General features: G+C 46.8%; 1 protein-coding gene across 2 annotated transcripts in view; it reads right to left on the reverse strand.

Annotated features, from left to right (window-relative positions):
* The window catches only part of ELL (elongation factor for RNA polymerase II), a 50,649-nt gene that overhangs the window by 15,029 nt on the left and 16,734 nt on the right, over positions 1–18,886 (reverse strand). For both annotated transcript variants that reach the window (XM_050985948.1, XM_050985950.1), the window contains exons 2-5: positions 11,069–11,116; positions 6,195–6,316; positions 5,736–5,899; positions 2,637–2,890 (exon numbers count right to left, since the gene is read on the reverse strand). In XM_050985948.1, the coding sequence (XP_050841905.1) occupies positions 2,637–2,890; positions 5,736–5,899; positions 6,195–6,316; positions 11,069–11,116 (588 nt within the window). The remainder of the gene's footprint in view (positions 1–2,636; positions 2,891–5,735; positions 5,900–6,194; positions 6,317–11,068; positions 11,117–18,886) is intronic.

Below are 18,886 nucleotides of genomic sequence, written 5' to 3' on the forward strand. Positions count from 1 at the left end.
CAGGTTATGGCCAAAGAGGAACTCTGGGGGCCATAACTTGGTTAACAATTGCCAGGAGATAATTTCTCACTAAGGAGCCAACAGAACAGGCCACAGAGAGCTGCTTTCTCAGGGAGCTGTGAGGAGAATGCCCTGGGACCACCTGGGTTTTATGGAGAGCTTCTCCAGGGCAAGAACACAAGCTGGGATTTCCAGCTTCAAGCCAGCAGAGCACTGCAGGGAGCTCAGCACACTCCCACTGACATTTTATCCAACCCTACCCCGTGGGCTTTCCCCACAAAACCCTGCGTGGTGCCTGCATGGAGAGGAGAAGCTGCTGGAATGGGCAGAGCTGGATTAGAATGGAAACAACTTGGGAAAGAGTTATCCCACTTGGATCAGTCTTTCCACAGCCTGGCTGAAAATTTCACTTCTTGCTGTCGGTACAGGCCTGAAAACGCAGAGCTGGAACAGAGCAAAGAGGTTTTCAGAGAGAGTGAACCTCTCCTGGGTGATCCAGAGTGCCATGGAATGCTCTGGTTCCATCAGATTCCAAGGGCAGGGACACCTCCCACTATCCCAGATTGCTCCAACCTGGCCTTGGACACTCCCAGGGATGGGGCAGCATCTCTGGGCAACCTCAGCTTGCAGAGATCTTCAAGTTCCAAATGAAAACAAAGCCTTCAAGGTGTTTGTGAAGAGGGATGAGGAGGCCCAGGTGCCAAATGCTCTGCCCACAGCCAGGCACAGGCAGCAGCTGCAGCCCAAATTCCCTGCTGGAGCCCCTCAGCTCGGGGACTGCTGCCCTTCAAAGTGGAAAATGCTTTTATTCAGTGCATGGAGATCTTGTGCATCTGTTTAGGGATTACTGTTCTCCATTCAGGACGTGGCTGTGCTCAGGGATTTCTATTATGCACACAGCAGGAAAATGCCTCAAAAACAAGCAAAGGAGTGGGAAGTCTTGAATGAACTGAAGATGCTGCTGATTCCCCTGCTTTTGCTTTAGGGAGGCTAAAACCTAATAGAAAAATATTCAAAATCTTGGCATTTCAGAGCAAAAGGCTGCACAACCACCACGGCAAATTCTCCTGATAAGCAAAAAAATAGAAAGCCCAGTTATCAGTTTACATGACAAACACTTTGTTTTTCCTTTCAGTCCTGTCAGCTTTCCAAAACCCTGAGCCAAAATACAACAAGAATTTGAGCTGTGTTTTACATCGAGGTATCCCTGTAAACACACCCAGGAGACAAAAGCCAATCCAGGCTCTCCTTCACCAAAAAAAAAACCCCAAAAATAAAACCAACTCTCCCAGAATTTCTCTGTTTCCTGCCTGTTCCTAGAGCCTGGGAAGAACAACTTGGATTTTTCTCTGCACAGAGGCTGAGAGCTGCTACCTCCTTGTTTTGCTTGTGTGGGACTCTGCAAGCTCCACCCCAACCCTCCCAAAAATAGAAACCTTGCAAAATGAGGCAAAAAGGCCGCCAGGAACACGGAGTCCTGCGAGAGATGCAAGAGCACAATGAAACCCACACCTAGACAGATTTAGCTGTGTAGCTTTAACACAGACTGTAATTTTTAGCTTATCTGTGTCTGCCTGTGGATGGGAGCCCTGGGAGGGCTGAGAGGGATTAACTTTACGAGCAGCACGTTCACATCCAAAGCAGCCCGAGCGGGGCGGCCCCGCACGCGCCGCTCGCCCGCCAGGGCTGGGGCACAGCATCCATCAAAAGGAATCAGCAGAAACAGAGTTTTCCACTCTGAAACTTGGGGGGAGAAGTGAAAAAAGTGCTGTGAAAAGCTGCTGGGAAATTAAGGGCTCTAGGATTAAAGTCTAAGGAAGGAACGAGTTGTGCCAGCTGTGACTCTGTTTTTAAAGCGACCTGCCCTGTGCCCTTGGGCAAAGGGAATTCCTGTCCCACTCTTTATGGAAAGGAGGGAAAAAGAAATAAAATAACAAGTTTTTTTCCCAGAACTGATCCCAATCCAGAAGAAGGCAGCTGCAGCATTTAAATCAATAGCCATGATGTGTTGAATAAAGCAATGAAGGTGTTTACTGTGAGGCCTAAAATGGCACCTTTAATGTGACTCAAAGTGCTAGGAACTGATTCAGCTTGGAGACAGCTTTCACACTTGACACACAAATAATGTGCTTGGCAAGGAGCTGCATGATCTTCACACCTGACCACTGGCACTTCCAAGCAGGAAAGGCTCTGAGGAGTACAAAAAAACTGGGGACATCTTTCCCTTCACATACAAAACTTGTACCAATACAGAGAATTGTTCCTTTACGTCCATGAGAATTTAATAGAGATTCAGAGGTTATAATCAAATCATTTGTAGATCCTCTGTTAAAGAGAATCCTCCCCATGACCAAGCAGAAGTGTCCCTCTGAAAGGGACTGATCTGGTGAGCCAAAACCATCCAGCTTGGTGGCACCCCCCTAACCTGAGGCGTAGCCACGGGAGGCTCCTGCTATCTCTGCACCAGCACTGGGAGCTCAGAACTGTGTCCCCCACAGCCTTTAGAGTCACATTCAGCTGCAGCCTGGAGATAACAGGTTCCACTGAAATGGAGGGGGGGAGGTGGGGCTGAGAAGACAGGTTTTGTTTTTTTTTTATCCCTTTACCTAAATCGTTGCCTTCATCAGAGTACAAACCTGTTGCAGAAGGTTATCCAGCAAATCCTTGTCCTGCTGAGAAAGTCCATCCTTCTGCAATCTGAGAATAAGTTCAGGTTTCTTATAAGGCTTTAGTGCCAGTAAGTGCACAACCCTATCTTTGAAGGGTCTCTGGGAAATCGCACTATTGCCTCTCTTTATTGCACTGGCAAGGTTGACTGGCGTTGGGCGCTTCCTGGAGGGAACAGCATCGGAAGCTCCTGGTGCAGGTTTACGCACCTGAACCTTTTTGCCTAAAATGAGATGAGAATAGTGAAGTGCAGCAGTCGCCTCTCAAAGGCCAGTGGGGGCTGTCACCACCAATCAGGAGTCCAGCACACCCCTGGCAAGTGCCACGAGGTGACAGGGAAGGACAAACACCACCGGCACACCCCCTCGGTCCCGACACATCCCGTGAGCTTTATGGTTCATGACAGCCTTGTAACGAGTAAACAGCAACACCAAGCTCTGGAAACCTGAGCATTATTGGCCACCAGCTCACATAAAGCTCCCTTTGTTTATCCCAAGTGCACGTATCCCCCACGGTTAATCGAACTATTTTTGCCCTCCCTACGAGAGGAAAATTCTGCATTATTGTGTACAAGAGTGGGAAATACGGAGTGGAAAGACCAGAACTGGTCAACCAGCGGCTCCCCGCTGCTGAGCTCAGCAAAAACGCTCCTCCAGCAGATGTTTCTGCTTTTAGAACAATAGGAACTTTATGGGGCTGGGTCACCTCCCTTCCCCCTCCATGAATGGGGCTGACACTGGGCCATCAGCCTATTCATGAGGGTGCTGCCTGTGCCGATGGAATAACCCCTTCTCCACTGCAGATAAGTGACAACACGAAGCTGGCCCAGAACTCCATCTCAGCTCCATCCCCACTGTGGTTCTTGGCTGCTGACAGATCCAACAATTCATTTTTCCCATTCCTACTGAAAACCAGAACCCTCACAGCAGCTCTTAGCAGAGCCCAAATCGAAGGACGGGGACTGTTTCAAATACAGGAGCAGGTTCTTGCTACCAAAGGCAAACCAAGCCAAGCTGAAAACAAAACGTGTGGGTTCCAAGGTCTAGAAACCTGGAGATCCAATCAATAATCACTTGGGCTGGAGAAAGTGACCTTCACTAGGACAATCAACATCCAGCATTTACTGCAAGTGTTTGGGAGGTTGATTCCAGCAGGGCACTGCTCCATTGCTAGGAAGCAACGTTTGCAACTGAGTCATCTGAAGATACTGGGGATTGTCTGCACTGTTTGTTTTACTGAGCTGCACATTGCGTAACCCAAGCCCCATTTCCTGGCTTTTTATTACACACCACAGTGCTGGGAGAGGAAGCACGACCCATCCTCAGCAGGGCTGAGGGGAGGTGAGAGGGGCAACGACACCAATTCACACGTTAAACATCCCACAATCCAGAGGTCAACTGGATTTTGTTTCCAGAAATGGGACGAGAGAAGATTCGTCAGCTTTCTAGAACTGCCTTAACTCTTGCCAGGTCATGAACAGTAAAAACATCACGTTGGGAGGTTTCCATTTAAAGGCTGGAGCCAAAATGTGCAGTGATAGGAAAAGAAAAAAACCAAGTTAAGCCAGGACACAAAGGATTTTCAAATATTTACACACGTGCAAGTCTATGGCTGCATGCACACATATTTGGTGTGGCTGTGAGCACCCATCCCCTGCAGCTTTACCTGCAGCTCTCTATTTACATATCTATTTATTCAAGTGTCAGCTCACATCTGTAAGTCCTGCTGCTCTCCAATTTCAACATTTCCTATAAATTTTTCCACATTTGAGCTGCCTGGAACGACTCCACTGGCACTCGAGTGCTGAGCTCCGTGTTCTCTTGGAAATGTGAGAGCAGCCCTGTCCCTCCAGCCCAGCCTGCAGGAATCAGCTGATGCTGCTGGCACACCAGGACCTGCAGATCCCACACCAGGACTGTCCTTCCAAGCCCTTCCTTCTTGGACCAGAGCTCTCCTCCTCAAACACTGACATCTTATCTAGGAGCCCTGTGAGCACACACTCTGCCCCTGCTGCTTTCACACGGCTCTGTCTCCATTTCAGGGCAGTAAAAGGTTTTAAGCCAGGAGTATTTTTAATTTTAAAAAAGTTTTGCTCCATCTTTCCAGGAAGCAAATTGCTTTGAGAATCTTCTCCCTCAGAAGCTTTAACTTCAGGCACTTACTGTAATGTTCTCAAAGAGGAGCTAAACAAAATAATCTTCTGGCCTACGGGAAATCAATGCATTTCCTTCCTGATTACTATCTCCTCTCTCAGCTCTGAGCACTTGGCTGCTGTGACAATGAGTCTGGGTCAGTTCTACATTTTGCAACTCAATCCTTCTCATCACAGATCCCTCTGAGAAGAGACTGGCTGCAGATCACATGGGCTGCAGGAAAAGCAGCTGCCTCAGGAAAAAAAAAATTAAAAAAAAAATAGTGAAACTGTATTCTGGTTACTGTTTGTGCCCAAAGTCTGAGCTGAGCTTAAGCAGGGCCCTGAGCCCTGGGTCTCTGCAGGCTCCCTGTGCTATTTGCTGGTTTTATTTCCTCTGCTAAGGCTTTCCTGCTGCTGTCACAGTGAGAAGGGCTGTGCCAGGCTGCTTTAGTGCCTGTGTTTATGAACAGAGGGCACTGCTGCCTGCGTCCTCCCTGCCATGGTCCCGTGGGGCACAGCTGTGACACGCTGGTGGCACTTTTAGCTGAGCTGGCCAGGAGCAGGGACACTGGCAGGGCTCAGCAGGGAGCCACGTGACAGACGTGACCTAACAACAGAGCCATGCCACAGCACATGGACAACCTCAGTGCTTCGGGCTGGGTGGCACCTTAAAATCACCCACTGGGGGCAGGGACACCTTTGGGTTCCTCCAACCTGACCTTGGACACCTCCAGAGCAGCCACAGCTCCCTTGGGGCGATGATGGAAGTGAAGACAACACAACACAAGGAGAGCAGCCCCCTAAAATCACCCACGAGGAACTACCAGGAACTTTTCAGACTGCCACAATCAAGCCAACAACATCAGGATTTGCCTCCAGAGCCTGCTGAGTGTCCCAGCTGGAGTGCAGAGCCCCAAAAGGAGTGGCTGCTTACCTACATATCTCCCCCCAGGTTTAATGACTATGGCGCTCCGGCTGCGAGTCTCCTCCTCTGCCTGTGCCATGCTCTGCCTCGCCTTCTGGTAGGAATCATCAGTAGCACACACGGTGATTTTATCCTGTATGCTTCCCAGGCAATCCAAATGGATATTGCCATTGCTGCAAGAGAAATGCAATGGAAAAGGTACTCCTGACACTGCAAAGGGACACCAGGCTGGCACTGGGGGGGGGGGTTAGCTGAATAATAGTGGGGGATACACAGAGCACCTGAGAGGGAGCCAGATGCTTTCCCAAAAAAAAAAAAAAAACCACATCAAAAAGATTCTAAAAAGGAAGAATGTGCATTAAGCTTTGTTAGGGAAAAGATGCTCCAGGAGAGAAGGTAAAAAAAAAAAAAAACCAAACAAAAACCAAAACAAAAAAGGGCTGGGTTTTCCCTGGATACCCCACTCACCTGGCCACATACTGCTGGATGCAGTCAAAGCTCCCCTGAGGGCTGTCCTTGCCAATATTGGAGAGATAAAAGGTGAAGGTCCTCACTTCTGCCGGTCGATCGGGCCTTGGGATGGCGATGTGCTGCTCGGGAGAGGAGGAGGAGGAGGGAGGACATTGGTCACTCGGGTCACCCCAGGCTCAGGAGAGCTCAGTTCTCCTGCAGCCAGGATGTCCTGAGGCATTTTGCAACAAGGAAAGCACCTGGGTTACAGCACGGAGAGGCTGCCAGGAGAATTCAAGTTATCCGCACCGTGTGCAGGGGGAAGGAAAAGGTGACTGAGGGAAAGAGCAGCTGAAGATGGATGTGGCTGTGAGAGAACAGAACTGCCTCAAACAGAGCCCACAGCCACCCTGTTCTAGGAATCTGACCCAATTCTATTGATTCAGGCTCGAAACAGACTCGCTCCCACTGTTTATGTTCAATGTAAAACACTCCAGGCTCGTTTCTTTGGAATTACTGATCCAGCACTAAACATAGCACAAGCCAGGTCATTAGGTAGCATGCTTATTCTTTTTTAAGAAATTATAATTCCATAACAAGATTTCATGGCTCACAGTAGAGTGTGACGCTGCTGCTAAATTAAATATTTAATCAAGCATTAAGTGTGCTCCACAGACAACTCCACAGTCATCCTGCATTGTTTTTTTCACCCCTCCCACCACCACAGCCATTCATTTTTCAAAAGGGAAAACTGTCTCTCCTCTGCATTCAGGATCCAGCAGAAATGTCAGCATCTGAGCTCTACTATCCCATCAATATTTGATCATTAAGATGGCTCCCAGAAGCTGAGACAGAAGGAACACCAGCCCCAGCCTATTTTAGGCCAGGCTTTACCACACGGGTTTATATTTACCCAGATTGCCACATGTACTCAGAAAATACACACTGCCAGCAAGCCAGCCCGTGGCATCCACACATGACTGGGCTGGGACAGGAGGGGTTTTGGGTGCTTTCCTTCAGACCTCAGATGTCTCCAGCAGCCTGGAAAACCCAGGGATCTGCATCCCTCTGCTAAACCACAGGATGTTCTCAGAGGCAGCAAGAAGCTTCGAGCCCAGCCCGTGCACGGCGCTCCCCTGCCCTCAAACAGAGCTCCCTTCTTCCAGAAACCCAGACTTGTGCCTTGCTCTATCCAGGAGGACAAGTTAACCCCAGGATTCAGGTCTGAAAATACTGGGAGCAGATTTTTTTGGGTGCTGTTGGACCCTCCCTGAGCAGCCTCATTATCTCCCCTGCCAAACGTGTGCCACAGCCCTTGAGCCCTTTTAATCTTTTCCTGGCATCTTCTGCCCCCACCCAGGCAGGGGGAAGAAAATTCCCTTCTGCTTTACCAGAAGAGGCAGAAAAGCAGAGTTATGTAAGCAGCAGACCTGGGAGGGAGGGATTTTACAGCTGGAAATTTGCTGGGAATGGGAAGGGAAGAAGAGGAAAACCCAACAGGGGGGATCGAGCTGTGCTGGCACCTGAGCCTGGCAAATAAAACCTGCAGGATGTCACCAAATCACATCTCCACACACCAAAGAACTTTCTCCTCACTCCTGCTTTACCCACTGGAAAAACCAGCTGCTCCAAAAGCCCCAGGTTTGGATTTTTGTAGCATTTCCAGAGGCTGTAAAATGAAGCAGAGTCACTTTAGTACTGAAAAGTGTCTCATGTGCAAGCTGGCCGTTATCTAGGAATTATTTTTAGCTGAAAACAGAAGGTTTCTCAAGCCACCAAATCAGCATGGTGACTGCTTTGAGGGAGCCCTAATTTTGGTGCTGGGTACTGCACCAGTAACCAGAGACACTTAAAAATAGCTCGCTACAGATGTAACTTCTGTTTTCTTCTTTCAAGTAACATTCATCTGTGGACAGCTCTGAACTGAGATTTCACCTCCCTCTGTTGATACCAAAACTTCATCCCAAGAAGTGGGGAAATGCTGTATTTTCCAATCACAAAGGAAAGGAGTTTTGCTCCCAACAGTCATTCTAGAAATGCTGCACACACACACGTGGGTTTGGCACCTGAAGGGTATTTTCCTCTCCCTCAGTTCAATTCTACCTCTGCTCTCACCACCCCACGAGCACCTGCAAATTTCAGCCAGCCTAATGATTCTTTTCACCAAAATAGAAGCATTTTCAGTCATTCTAGCACACAATTTGTAATGCTGTGGTACTCCAGCTCTTAAATTCTAATTTACGTGCACAATGAAACGAGCAAAATGCTCCAAGCTCCATAAAAACTCATGAAACAATCCAAGAAAATCCACCAGGAAAAACTGACAGCCAGGTGCTGCTCCTAAGGAATATCCATGGTCTTGCTTTGGAGGAACACTCTGGTAAAGACAGCCTGGTTATAACTGAAATTGTGATTATTATACACAGGATAAAAGCAGCAGCACCACAGAGAAACACATCTCAGGGCAGAATCCCAGGAGTTTTTATCAGCTCCTCCAGAGCAGGATCCAGGCAGGAGAGGTTTTGTCCCTTGTCACTGGAACAGCTGTTTTATTTTTCTATTTTATTTTTCTATTTTATTTTTACAATCACTGACTTCCTCCTTTCTGCTGCCACCTTGCTGACCCTGGGTTTTATTCCAACAATTGCCTTCCCTGGTTAATTAGTGTCTCAAACATGGAAGTTTCTTTTTTGTGTGTATTAGAAACTGAAAGTATCTTTGACAGTTTTTAGAGTAACACTGGAATAGGTGAAAACACATGGATATAGTAATTTAAAGGCTTCTAGAGAATTAAATTCAAGCAGCAGTTTAAATTCTTATTTTATGTCCTGCCTCCCTAAATCATCAAGTGAAGTTTTTCCCTCTTGAGAGAGGAATACTTGCACAGAAAATCCCCACCATTAAAACCTCACTGCTTTAAATCCCACTGCCACTTGTGCTATGCCCAAAAACTTCATGGCATTGTCCACAGCTGCTTTTATTTGGGAAGCAAAACAGGAAGGCAGCAAACTGGGGAGTTGAGGAATAGTGGAAGAAAGAATTTCAAAAGTATCACATGTTTTAATGTTTAGAAATAAAATATATTTTAATGGCATCCTCTGGATGGGAGAGCCTGGTAAATCCCTGGAATTATCTCCCCAGCCCAAGTGATGAGGATCCCTCAAAAGCATTCCAAGCCTCAGCTCCTTCAAAAGCAGGAGAATCCTGACATGCAGAGTCCTCCCCTAAAAAGCAGATGGTTCCCCAGCTGGCATCCCCAGGAAAAATAACAATAAAGGGACAAAGAGCTCCTTCTGAGCCCCCATGGAGCTGCAGCTCTCTTCAAAGCTCTACCTTTGGCCTCTCCATTAATTAGGGACTGAGGAGGAGCAGGCAGAGGTCAGCTCTGGCTGCCACATCCTCCCTCCAGCCCAGCCCAGCCCTCCTGGCTCCTCTCCTTCTCTCCAAGGAGGGACACTGCAGGTGCCACAGCTCTTCCACCACCAACTCATCCCTGGCAGAACAGGGCTCCAACTGAATTAACACATCTGTTTTCATGGTTTTTAAATAGTTTTGATTTCTAGAAGGAACTGCAGCATTTGAAAATATTTTTAATTAGCCACAGAAATTAATATTTGTCCACATCAGATCCGTGTGGAACCCACCAAGAGGAAAGGCTCAGGGCAGAGGAGCACTTGAAGCTGTTTTGATGCCTTTTGTCACATTTCCTTCAAGGAAAAACATTCAGAGGAGGCATTTCCAGAACTCAACCAGCTTTCCAGGAAAAGTCAGGTGTAGATCCTGCTTCCAAAGGGAAAGGAAAGCACTCCCAGTGCTTCCAGCTCCTTCATTCCATCAGCAAAGCTCATCAAATAAAGACTCATCACCCACCCCTCAGCTCTCCTCCTCTCCTGACTGTGCCCAAACTCAGGGGCAGATTTTGATCTCAGCTTTCATGCTGAGCTTTTGGGGAAGTTTAAGCCTAAACAAAGTAAAAAACCTGGAAATTGCTCCTTTCTTTATTTCCCAGGACGAGAAGGTTTGTATTTTCCTCCTTAACTTGCAATAACAATCATGTCTTTCCTGCTGCATTTTCTATGGGCTCTTAGTGAGAATAATATCCCAGAGAAGGATGTGGGCAAGGACAATGTGCTGGCTTTAATGTCCACTCAGTCCAAGCCTTTCTGAAAGCTTTAATGTGCCAGTGCATAAAAAAATAACCAGAAGTTAAAGCTCAATTCAGATTCTTGAAAAAAAAAAATTAAAAAATTAAATTTCTCTTCTTTATGCAGAGACTAAAGTGAAACCCAGGTTTTTTTAGCAATAAAAGGTATCTAAATGACATTTTTCAAGTTCACTGAAGGGCTGCATTGCTTTACCAGAAACACCACCACGTAAATCTCAACGTTGTCAGCAACTGGCATGACAGACTGGTTCAAGGGCTAAAAATATCCCAGAGTTCTGTCACTGGAACACAAGTTGGGGAAGTAAAACTCCTAAATCTAAAATAACTTCTGGTACTCACAGCACTGCAGTCACATTAAATAAACCTCCAGGAGTCTCAGAGCAGCCTCCAAGCTCTGCTGCTGGAGGGAATTGGGACCCCAAAATTCCTGCAGGGAGTTTAGCACGGTGCTTTCTTGGGGTGCAGGTGAGGATTCCATGGATTTCTGCTTCCTTCCCTTTTCCCTGTTCTACCCAGTTCATAAATCTGAATTTCCCATGGATTTAGCAAGGAAATAAAGAGGAGGGAAAAGGTTTTCGAGAGAGACTCCATGAGCAAACACCTTCCTGGAGCATACCTGAAGCTCCATCTCTCCCTCTCAGCAACCACAGCATCATTCCTCGAGCTGGAACAGCCCAAATTCCTCATTCCCATCAAATGGAAAAGAACTTTCCAGGGACAAACTTACCCCTTGGCTTCCTTGAAACTGGATGACTGGTTTTGACGTCACAGCATCCTACAAAAACAAGTGGAAAACCAAAAATTACCTCAGAGAAATTCGAAACTCCGCCACGTTTAGAACTCACCAAGCTTGATTTTTCACCTGGATTTTTTATTTTCCTTATTTTTTTCAAGGGGAAAAGGTCAGGGAAGTGTGTATTTCAAATAAGAAAGCAAAAAATAAAATAAATCCTGAAGCAGTGATTTGTGCCAGGAAAAGGATAAGCTGAGGTCACCCTGAGCTCAGGATGGAGCAGCTCAGAGGTGACACTCAGTTCTTCCTGACCCCTCCACCACATTTTGGACATAAAACTGCTCAGCTTTGGTGCTTATGTAAGTTTGGAGTTAAAAAATGGACACTTGAGGGGAAAATTTATTCCAGTTCTCGGCCTGAGAGGACGCAAAGTGAATTTTTTCCAGGAGAAAGCTGGCAATGCTTTGGAAAAGCAAACTGCAGCTCCGTTGCAAAATCCTCTTGTTCCTTTGCCTGTTTCAACAATTGGCCTCTTCCTCCAGGCTCAGCTGCTCACATTTAAAAACCTGAATTCCTGTGACTCTAAAACTGCTCCATTTCAGCCTTTTTACCTCGCCCCAAGACACTTCAATCCAAGCCTCACCTGAGGGTTTAACTGAAGAAAAAAGAACCAGAGCCAACCCAAGGCAGGATTGAGTTTGGATTTCCCCAATTCCAGCAGAACTGGGGATGTTTTCTTTCCTAAATCACACAAAGCATCCAAGACAGGAATTTTAATTTAATTGTGCTCTGTGGGGCTCGTGGGACCCCACTGTGAAGCTTTCCAAAGGGACAGAAGAATTTATAAAGAAGTTGGAAGCATCATTTATAAATGCAAATGTTGTCATGTGTATGGGGGACACATTTCCATGGGAAAACCAGCAGGAATTTGGGAAAACAAGCCCAAAATGTGAGTTGGATTGTGCTTTTTGTGTCAATTTCCAATGGATTAGAGAAACAGAGATTTAAATTTTAGCAGCAAGAGAGTTAAACAGCTTGGAATTCATGAATTAACCATCCCTCATAAAACTTTTCCAGCCTGGCTGTGAAGAATTTCAGGCACCACATCAACAAAAAAATGGATAAATTCACCAGCAAAATAAAAATCCTTTTAGCCCAGACAAACCTAACAAAACTTGGATGGATAAACCCAGCCCAAGACAGAGTCTGAGTCTTTGAAGAGCCCATCCAGTAGGATTCCCCAGCTCTGCATCACACCCAGGATCATTACAGGACATTTATGATGCTGAGGAAAGCAGGAACAGGCTCAGAGCTGACAGCACTCCCTGAGTGCTGGATAAAGAATTTTATAGACCCAGAACAACCTTTAGAAAAGCACCAATAAACAACATCTTGCTCTTGGTACAGAGATCACTGAATTCCTCGAGTGCCACGACACTGCATTCCACAGCACACTGTTCATGCACAGCCTGGCCAGCTTTTTGTTCCCCTTGTCCAGAAATTCACAGGAACATACTTGAGCAAACAAGCATTTGAAACATGATAAAAATCTGGATTTAAGGAAAAAAAAAAAACAAAAAAAACCCATGTGGTTCTTGTACAGCAAATTACAGATTTGGGAAGTTCTGCTCTTCTTTAAGGGGAATAAAAAGGGGGTAAGGAGGATGGAAGTGGAGTAAAAGTCCTGATGCACAAATCAGACATGGTTTAATTACAGAACTTATAAATCCCACAATCTACAAATAAACTGCTCTGAAGTTAAGTGGGTAACATCAGCTTTATGCAAGTTCAATGGCAAAGCTGAGATGGATTTCCCAAAATTCAGCATTTCTGCCTGTGCCTGTTTGGGATCCCTGTGGAGGAAAATCAGTGTTGGAACTCCCAGGCAGGCTCCAGAGGGGATCACAGATGGATTTGGATGGACACTGCAAACTCCAGTCCCTTTCTGAGGCAGGGAAGGACTTTTGGGGTCTCAGCAGCACCATCCCTGAGCCTCCCCTGATGTCCAATTCCTTGGCTCCAGCTCCTTCAGGGTGTTCATGGGAGAGGAGAGCAAACTGCACACCCTGAACTAATTAACAATGTGACTCTAACTATCTTTCTTAGGTGAAATTAAATCCCTGCATGGACACCTCCATTCAGAATAAAAGAGAACAGATGAATGACGTGAAACCAAATTAAATCCACATTTCCGTTTTGATCTTCACTTGGATGAACAGCCCTGCTGCCCTTTCCAAAATCCCTCTGTCATTCTCTGAAGAGTCACCTCAGAGTCACTCCATGGCTCTTCCTCAGTGATGCCATGACTGAACTTCCTGTGCTACAGTTCCTAGAAATGTCATTCCATCCCTTCTGAGTGGGAACCAGCTCTGTGCCTTCCCAACCCAACCAAGTCACCTCCTCCTCAGCCCTGGCTGCAGTGAATCCCTGGCAAATCCAGGATGCTGATGAAACCTCACCTTTGTGTTCAAACATGAGGAAAACAAGAGAGATTTGTCCAAGCAGAGGGGCACAACCTCATCCCCTCCCAATGAATCCCAGCTTTATCCCTCCAGGACACTCTCTGGGTTTAAAAGCAGCTGATATAGATAAAAGATTTAGGGAAGAGAAGCACAGTTCAGGTATTTGCAGCAGGTTTTATGCCAGGTACCAGATACTCATCCCTGCAGCTCATCCATGAGGGTGGATGGAAGGAATACAATTCCTGAGATCTTCCTGGGATCTGTGGGGCCAGGGAACACACAGGAAGGGGCACAATTCCTGGGATCTGTGGGATCAGAGGAGTTGGAAGGAGCACAATTCCTGGGATCTGTGGGATCAGGGGAGTTGGGACACAATTCCTGGGATCTGTGGGATCAGGGGAGTTGGAAGGAGCACAGTTCCTGGGATCTGTGGGATCAGGGGAGTTTGAAGGAGCACAATTCCTGGGATCTGTGGGATCAGGGAGTTGGAAGGAGCACAATTCCTGGGATCTGTGGGATCAGAGGAGTTGGGACACAATTCCTGGGATCTGTGGGATCAGAGGAGTTGGAAGGAGCACAATTCCTGGGATCTGTGGGATCAGGGGAGTTGGAAGGAGCACAATTCCTGGGATCTGTGGGATCAGAGGAGTTGGGACACAATTCCTGGGATCTGTGGGATCAGGGGAGTTGGAAGGAGCACAATTCCTGGGATCTGTGGGATCAGGGGAGTTGGAAGGAGCACAATTCCTGGGATCTGTGGGATCAGGGGAGTTGGAAGGAGCACAATTCCTGGGATCTGTGGGGAACCCCACACAAGAACCTGCAGTTTCCAAAGCCCCTTTAAACACACCTCAGCTGCAGGAATTCCATTCCTGCCCTGCCACTGTTCCAGCAGCTGGAAGGTTGGAAAAGCATTCCCAAAGCTCCAGAGGCTGCCAGGTCCCACAAGGAGCTGCTGGGCCAGAGCAGGGCCCCTGCTGCAGCCCCAAAGCTCTGCAGGAATAACTCCCAAAGGAACATCCAAACCACAGCTGCACCTCTGGGATCTACCCAAACTGGAATTTCCAGCTTCAGCCTCTCATCCTGACTGCAAACAGACCCTCAGAAAGAGCCTGGCTCCAACCCCAGCATCTACTCCATAAAATTGCATTTTTTTTTTGCCATCTGGAAAGAGAACTTCCTCACATCCATGCCCAGCTCCCTGCCTTCCACAGCTCCTGCTGGATTCCCTGGGAAGGATGGAGAAATAAAGCCCTTAAAGCTCTGCTCTGGGATGCCACCATGAATTAAACCCCACAGACCCAAGTGGTTTTTGTCACTCCTCCACATACCGTAAGATTATTTCAAAAGTCATGAGATTAAACCAGAAAAACCCCAAAACTCATCCCCAGAGCTCCCACAGGATATTTGGCTTTTATTATCACAGTATTCTGCTCATCCTTGAGTTTCCCCAGGCTAGAGGAGAGCAAGAAACCCAAGAGAGGCTCTGAAAGCTCACAGAGGTGGTGGCAACACCAACAGCTCCTCACACTTAAATATTCCAGGTCTGGCACGTGGAAGCTGAGGAAAAAATAAGAAAGTGTCAATAAAATATGGAAGAATTGAATGTAAAAGGAATGATTTTATCAGGGCTCAAGCTGGCAAAAGGTTTTCAACACCTTTAGAGGAAAAGGTGGATGGGATGGTCCTACCCAGGATCAGAATGACACTGGAAATACTCAGGTCAAGGAACCAGCTGGAAGCCTCTCTGTTTCTTCAGGGAAATACAGATAATTAAAGAAGACATCATTTTGGGAAGCTCTGTCATGTATTTACTGGAATTTATACTGCAGGCTGGGTTTTATGGAAAATATTTGCCTAAACTTAGTATTGATGTGTTTGTTTTGTTGGATGTTCAGAGCCACCAATGCCCAGAGAACAACTGAAAACTTACCCTTATTTGTGTTGGAACAAGGGGATTGTTTCCAGAATTTAAAACTTCTTACAAACATTAAAAATTAGCAGCAAGAATTCCAATAAATATTCAGAGAAACTATCAAATCCTGCTAAGCAGGGCTGGCATTAATGGGATGGCAAATCCAGGTAAAACCAGTGCCCAGGTAAAGCTGCTGCACCTCAGGAAGCACTTACAAAAATGGGAACAACAAAAAATTGCTTTAAAAGCACCAATTTCAGGCTCTGTAATGCCCCCAAACTCCAGGTTCCTCTTTAATTCTTTGGTTATGACTGGTTTATGTTTCTTTAGCCCACACAGCAAGGTCCAAATATAGGCAAAGCTCCCTCCCCTGCTTCCTCTGGCTTCCCAGCACAACTGGCCCAAGGGTGGGACAAAAAGGTCCCAAATCCAGGAGGATCCTCTGTCTAAGCACACCTGGAAACAGCTCCTGCAGAGCCACCCAGATTTCATTTTCCATTTATATTTTTGTTTTAAACACCCCCCCAAGAGCTTGCAAAGCAAACCAGAGTCCAAAGGCAGAGAAGATCCCATCCCAGGAGACACCTCTGAGTCCCTGAGTTCATTAGCAGCAAGAAATACAAATCCCAGGGGACAGGAACAGCCTGGAAATACAAATCCCAGGGGAAAGGAACAGCCTGGAACAGCCCCACGGCTCCAAGTGAGGCTGGGTGAGGTTTGCTGGCAGCCAATTAGCCCAAGCTGGCCCAGGAGAGAGCCACTGAGGCTGCTCCCAGGACATTCCACTATTCCAAGGCTTGTATTTACCTCCTCCCAGAAACTCAGCAGCCAAAAAAGCCTCCTGAATATTCCTTTTTTTCATGTCCCATCTATTACTTGTGGAATTAAAACACAGTCTCCCTGCAACACAATTTCCATCTGCAATTTGGGGCCTCTCAAGGATCCTGTTTGAAGTTGAGCACAGATGGGATGGAGTCTGCTGCGACTCCAAAATTACAGTTTTGCTATTCAAATCCAACATTCTCATGGAAAGAGCCTTGGAAATTCCATGTAAATCCACCCACTGTTTGAGGCTTTCCACTCAAGAGAGGTGCCAGCTGCCCAGGTGAGCCATGGGGATGCTGCTGGAGGATTCAGGAGTCACCCACGTCCTTCCAGGGAGGCTGATGGGATCCTGCAAACCCCAGGGAGTGACAGGAGCTCCTCAGGCTGCAATCCCCAAATTACCCCATGGACACCTCTGCTCACTCCTCCTCTCCAAGATAATCCCATTTATCACCTTGATGATTCAGTGCTCTCACAGACTCCCCTCATTTTCCTCTCCCCAACATTTAAAGAATTTATTTTGGGCAGAAGCGAACGCTCCAGTTTTTAACACAAATAATTATTAAAAAGGTGCTTTTGATGAAGGTTTAAGAGCTGGACTCTCACCAATTACTCTAAACTGTAGTTTGTATTTATTATTTATCATTTGCCTAATAGGCATTAATGGATACATTATCACCATAATATTAAAGCACCTACAAATCCTGCCCAGAAGTACAAGCAGCAATAAAATGCTCAAAAGCTTTTATGTCAGCCAAAATGCTAGGCTGCATGTTTGAAAGTTTTTAATTGCTAAACTGCAAAAGGCACACTGGCTTCTTTGGTTATAATTGCATCATTTCAAGTGGGCTGTTACAGCACAAATGTTGCTTCCTCAGTAGTTTAATTTTCCAGGGTTAAAAATCGAGTGTGTTTCTATAAGATCGAAAAGAAAGGAGTTTAAAATGTCAGCTCAAAAAACTCCTCAACTTGATTTGCTGGAATTTATGGTTATGTTAAAGAATTTTACCTTTCCCAGCTCCTTAAGCTTACAGAATTTCATTTACCATTCCCAGCTCCAAAGTTAGAGTTTCACCATTCTCATCTCCAAAATGACAGAATTTCAGCACTCCCAGCTCCTCAGAGTTACAGAATTTCACCCTTCTAATAAAATTCCCAATTTTACCAGGAAGCATCAGGAGCAGGCTTTGCCATCACCACACACTGAGCATCTCAGCCATGGTCCCACACGAAATGCAGAAAACCTCGAGCTTTGTGCAAAGTTTAGAGAGTAAGACACATGATTAAGTTAAAACCCAAACTGTAGCCTAATGGGAATGCTTAGTCCTGCCCTGTACAGCACAAAGCCAGGCCCTAAATGGACAATAGCCTGTATCAGCAAAGCAGAGAGCAATTAAACTCCACTGTCATCAAGATGTCACCCCACAGGCACGAGAGCTGAGCCAGCCGTGCAGCCTGTTCTCTCTCGCATGCCTGGAGCTTCTGATCTCAGCTAATCCAGGTTAAAAAGCTCCTCCTGAATAAAAGGCAGTGGGGTTGTTGGGTCCCTGCTGCAGAATTCAGCTGGGGACTCCAAGAGAGCCAAGCTGGGCATGGCTGAGGCAGCCCCAGCCCTGCAGCTCTGCTTGGGCAGTGCCAGAGCTGCTTCAGGCAGGAATTAGGGGAAGGAGGTGGAATTGGGACACATGAACCCCTTGGCTCCCCAAATATCCACCCCAAAATCTCAGGATGAGGGATGGAGGTGGAGGCTCTCCAGCCTCGGTGACAGGCTGCAGCACAGGGTGACTTTTGCCAGATTCCCACTGGTTTTTTCATGGAATAACAGAATGGTCTGGGCTGGCAGGGACCTTAAACCTCATCCAGACCCACCCCCAGCCATGGGCAGGGACACTGCCACTATCCCAGCTTGCTCAAACCCAACAAAACTTTTTTTATTTCAATTGTAAAACTTTCCAGTGCTTCAAAGCAATCTTCTGCTTCCTAGCACAGCATTAAGTGATGATTTCTCTGTATTTGTAGGAAAAAACCAAAACTTTAAAACTCCCAAAGAACAGACAGCAGTCTGATCCTCTGGTCATCCTCAGCAACCTTGGGAAAGGTGGGTTTAGGAAGGGAGCTCCAGCTCCCCACACACCCCAAAAAGCCCTGGGACAAACCACACTGCTCCTGACCATCAAGGCAGGATGTTTGGCCAGCACAAGGTGCAGTAGTTTTCCACCAGGAAGGAAAGCTGGGCACAGAGGCAATTTAGGCAATGCCTTTCAGGAAGAAAATTAAAAGGAGGCTCAAATCCTTGGAGAAATAATTAAAGTATTGTGAATTGGTATGGAGTTTGCTCAGCCCACTGTGGAGCAGGAGACTTTGTTTGGCTGGAGCAGAGCCTGGCTCTGGCAAACAGAGCAGCCCCATCCACTGGGCTGAGCCCTTCCCCAGAGCAGGAACCACCAAATGCCTTCCTGCAATCCCTGCTCCCAGATTTCTGTGGCACTGCAGAAACAAGAACTGTGCAACTCCTTCATGAGCACAGACAGGGATTTGCTCTGCAATAAATATGAACACACAGAGAGAGAAATGGCTGCAAGGAGGAAATGCTCTGTCTCCAAAGAAAAT

The sequence above is a fragment of the Serinus canaria genome, chromosome 28 (genome assembly GCF_022539315.1).
Source record: "Serinus canaria isolate serCan28SL12 chromosome 28, serCan2020, whole genome shotgun sequence".
Taxonomy (NCBI): Eukaryota; Metazoa; Chordata; class Aves; order Passeriformes; family Fringillidae; genus Serinus; species Serinus canaria.